Consider the following 4,285-nt stretch of genomic DNA (forward strand, 5'->3'; position numbering starts at 1 on the left):
TGTGTTCTGTTGTGCATAGGGTTTTCAGAGGCCTGCTATTTCAGAAGTGGGTGGCCAATCCTTCTTCCTAGTCTGTCTTAATCTGAATGTTCAGAAAACCTGAGAGAGGTTTATTGTAAATCAGAACTTACTCGATTGTGGTGCGTAACAGTGGACTTCAATAAAACATTGATTACAAGTGCCAACAGAGAGCATACTTGTCTGGTTTCCTGCTCACAGGAGAGTAAATATTTCTCCACTGAGAATAATGTTGACTGTGGGTTTTGAATAGGTGTTCTTTATTATATTGAGGAATTTCCCTTCAACAATAAGAATTTAAGAAGTACTCTTTAAAATCACTTGATGTGCATCAGAAAGCTGGATAATGACTCGAGATGATAGAAGGAGAATTGATGCCTTTGAGCTGTGGTCTTGGAGAAGTGTATTGAATATACATGCACTGCTAAGAAAACAAACAGATTTGTCCTGGAGAGGTTGAAGCCAGGCTGCTTCTTGGAGGCAAGGATTCTGAAGCTTCGTCTGACATACTTTGGACATGTTGCAAGGAGGGACCAGTCTCTGGAAAGGGATGTCATGCTTGGGAGGGTGGAGGGACAGCACAGGAGAGGAAGACCCTCGATGAGATGGATTGATTCCGTGACTGAGGTAATAGGAGTCGGTGTGTTGGAGATAATGAGATTCGCACAGGTTAGGACAGAGTTTAGGGCTGTTGTATATAAGGGTTGCTATGAGTCGCAGGCGACTCGACAGCACATAACACAACAACAACAACAACTCTATACCATATCTACTCCTTGGAGGCAAGGATTCTGAAGCTCTTTCTGACATACATTGGTCATGTTGCAAAAAGGGACCAGTCCTTAGAGAGGGACATCATGCTTGGGAAGGTGGAGGGGCATCATGCAAAAGAGGAAGACCCTCAGTGGGATGGATTGACTCAGTGACTAGGGTAATGGGGGTGGGTGTGTTGGAGATGATGAGATTGGCTCAGGATAGAGCCTGGTTCAGAGCTGTTGTACACAGGGTCGCTATTTGTCACAAGCGACTCAAGAGCACATAACAGCAACAATATAAGATGGTTGCAAAGAGGTCTTTATACTCAGTAAAGTAATTAAATCACAAAGGAACAAATATTATGTAACAACACTTATAAAAAACTAAAGAAAGGTTTCTACACAAAAGGAATCCTTGATAGATGAGAAGATAGGGAATTGTTATTGTTGTGTGCCATCTAATTGGAACCAACTCATAGGTGACCCTCCAGCAGATTTCCACAGGCAGTAAGTCACATGGGAGAATATTGCCCATTCTTTTCTCATGAAGCACCTAGTGGATGCTAACCATATACCTTTGGGCTGGCAGTACAGCTCCTTACTGTCAGGCCATCGGGAGTAAAAGTTAGCAAATAGATAATAAACATGTATTAAGGGAAGTGCAGTACACAATGAAAGAATAATCTGCACATTATCCTTCAAGAAAGTTAAGACACAGTGAAGTACAGAAAGATTAATATAAATCAGAATTAATGGAGGAAATGAAAAAGAGTGATTACATTGTGATTACAAAATAATGCTATAAAACAATATGTGTCTTATGTTAGAATTTTCTTCCACTGTCTAACTTTAAAACTATTTTAAAGTGGAGATCCTGAGTTTGGGTTAATTTTGGGAAAATGAAATTACTTTTATTCATAAACAAAAAGATAAAGCATTTAGGAAGAATATTGTATTGTTCTGAAAAAAATGGTGATTAGTCAACCACAGTACAGTACAAGCTACAGTGCAATAAACCAGGGACTGCTAATGTTGTGAGACTTAAAAAGAACAACTCTCCGGAATGACCAAGTAGCTATATATGAAGAAGTCATCATTAGTAATATCTTCATCAATTGTCGTATAGGGTTTAGAATCCATTATACAGTCCTTGGATCATTGAAAAAGAACATAGAAATTATTTAAACAGAGTTGCAAGATTATAAATGTTTGAATTTTTAAGAGGGAGATGCACATTTTAATGACAACTTAATAGTTCTGCACATGTATATAAAGTTCTAACCTGAAATATAACCTTAGGGTTCAGGGGAGTTTGAAGATCAGAGGAATACACATATTTGTTGAGTATCTACCTAGTATATTCAATAAACTGTTCTAAGAGCTTCTCATCTGTTAACTCATTTTAATATATAGCTAAATTATAGGTATAGACTTCCTCTTCTTTCAGATGAGAATCCCAAGACACTGGGGAAAATCATTTGACCTTGCATCATATAGATGAAATTAATTATATGACTGTATTGTTGTTAAGTGCCTTCCTTCAGGTTTTCACAGGCAGTGAAACCTACTGTAAGTCATTTAGTTTACTCCAACTCATAGTGAGCCTGTGTATACTAGATGGCAACTTTGTCTGATCCTAAGCCAGCCTCATAATATTCACCGTACTCCTATTTGTTATATATAAAATTACTGTGTAGCATACATGACTTAGGTTATAAGGAAAACATATAATGATGATTAAAATTGTTGAACATTACAACTCCTAGAAAAATGTAAAGTTTTAGACTTCTTGATTGTTTAAAAATAGCCCTAACCAAAGTCATAGAGATGATGTCTCAGAGTTTCTTCTATAGTTCAGTATTGTTATGATCTCAGATGTGTTCTTATTTGTTTCTTTTTCTGAAGGTGGATAACATAAATGAAGCTGTGATGGATTTGAAAAAAAAGAAGATTCGTAGTCTAACTGAAGAGGCCACAATAGGAGCACATGGAAAACCAGTGATTTTTCTGCATCCCAAAGACTGTGGTGGAGTCCTTGTAGAACTAGAACAAGCTTAATTGTGAAATTGTATCAATTGATCTAAAAAAAAAAAATTTGTACAAAAATCTAGCAAAATTCAAATAGCAGAAAAATGAATTAGATAGTAAACTTTTGGTGGCAGGTGGCAATGAATTTAAATTTATGTGATAGGAACAGCACAAGAAAGGAAGATGAGAATGTAAAACTTGAAGAACGTTATCAATGTCACTGAATCATTATGTATAAACAGTTGAATTGGTGCTTATTTTGCTGTATATATTCTCAATAACAACAAAATAAAATTGAATAAATGTATGCTATGGTACCCTTGATTCCATTATAAAAATTCAAACTTCACAATTAAATGCAAGAAAAAGGTTAAAATATATTTTACATGTGTGTTGTTATTAGCTGCCATCAGATTATGACTTAGAGCGACGCTATGAACAGCCAACCTGAACTCTGCCCTATGTTGTGCCATCCTTACCATCTCTGACCCTCTCAAGTCCATTGTTGCATTCATCCATATCAGTTGATCTCATTGGGGGTTGTCCTCTCCTTTGCTGATCCGTCATCTTTCTAAGCATGACGTCCCTCTCAAGTGAACTGCCTTGCCTAGCCACATGCCCAAAATATGAAAGATGAAGTTTCCCCGTCTTGGCTTCCAAGGAGCACTCCAGCTTCACCCTCTCTAAGATATATATTTGTTCTCTTGACAGTCCATGGGATATACAGTTATTCTCCGAAACCACAATTCCAAAGCATCAATTCTTTTTCTATCCTCCGTATTCCTTGTCCAGCTCTCTGATGCATAGAAGGTGATTGAGAAGACCATGGCCTGAATTAGGCACACCTCAGTCCTCAGACTAACATCATTGTGCTTCAGCATTTTGGAAAGGAGATCCCTGATAGTGAACTTGCCCCATAAAATATATCTCTTGATTCCTGACTGCTGGTACCAAAGCTGTTGGTCGTCGATCCAAGGAAGGTGAAATCATTGACAACGTCAATCCTTTCTACATCTGTCATAATGTTGACTGCTGGTCCTGTAGTAAGGACTTTGTTTTATTGATGCTGAGTTGTAATCAATACTGAAGGCTATAGTACTTGATCTTCTGCAGCAAATGTCTCAAGTCTTCCTCACTTTTAGCAACCAAGTTTGTGTCATCTGCATAACACAGGTTATTATGAGTCTTCCTCCAATCATTGTACAGTCTTACTTACAGAGTCTAGCTTCTCAAATTATTTGATCAACATAGAGATTGAATAGGTATGGAGAAAGGATATAACCTACACACACTCTTTTCTTAATTTTGAACTATGCAGTTTTCCCTTGTTCCATTCACACAACAGACTCTTGAGCTAAATGTAGGTTTCTCATGAGCACAATTAAGTACTCTGGGATTCCCATTTTTCTCAGTGTCAGCCATAATTTGATATCATCCACGTAGTCAAATGCCTTTGCATAATCAGTAGAGCAAAAATAGACATT

At 37.4% G+C, this 4,285-nt stretch overlaps 1 protein-coding gene across 1 annotated transcript in view; it reads left to right on the forward strand.

The window, feature by feature from the left end:
* Window positions 1–2,831, forward strand: part of LOC102851136 (methylmalonyl-CoA epimerase, mitochondrial-like) — a 55,940-nt gene extending 53,109 nt beyond the window's left edge. Inside the window, exon 4 of the mRNA XM_006902941.1 lies at window positions 2,679–2,831. Within this exon, the coding sequence (XP_006903003.1) occupies window positions 2,679–2,831 (153 nt within the window). The remainder of the gene's footprint in view (window positions 1–2,678) is intronic.
* The last annotated feature ends 1,454 nt before the right edge of the window (window positions 2,832–4,285 follow it).

Source organism: Elephantulus edwardii, unplaced genomic scaffold (assembly GCF_000299155.1).
Source record: "Elephantulus edwardii isolate Elephantulus edwardi_28Jun2011 unplaced genomic scaffold, EleEdw1.0 scaffold00473, whole genome shotgun sequence".
Classification (NCBI taxonomy): Eukaryota; Metazoa; Chordata; class Mammalia; order Macroscelidea; family Macroscelididae; genus Elephantulus; species Elephantulus edwardii.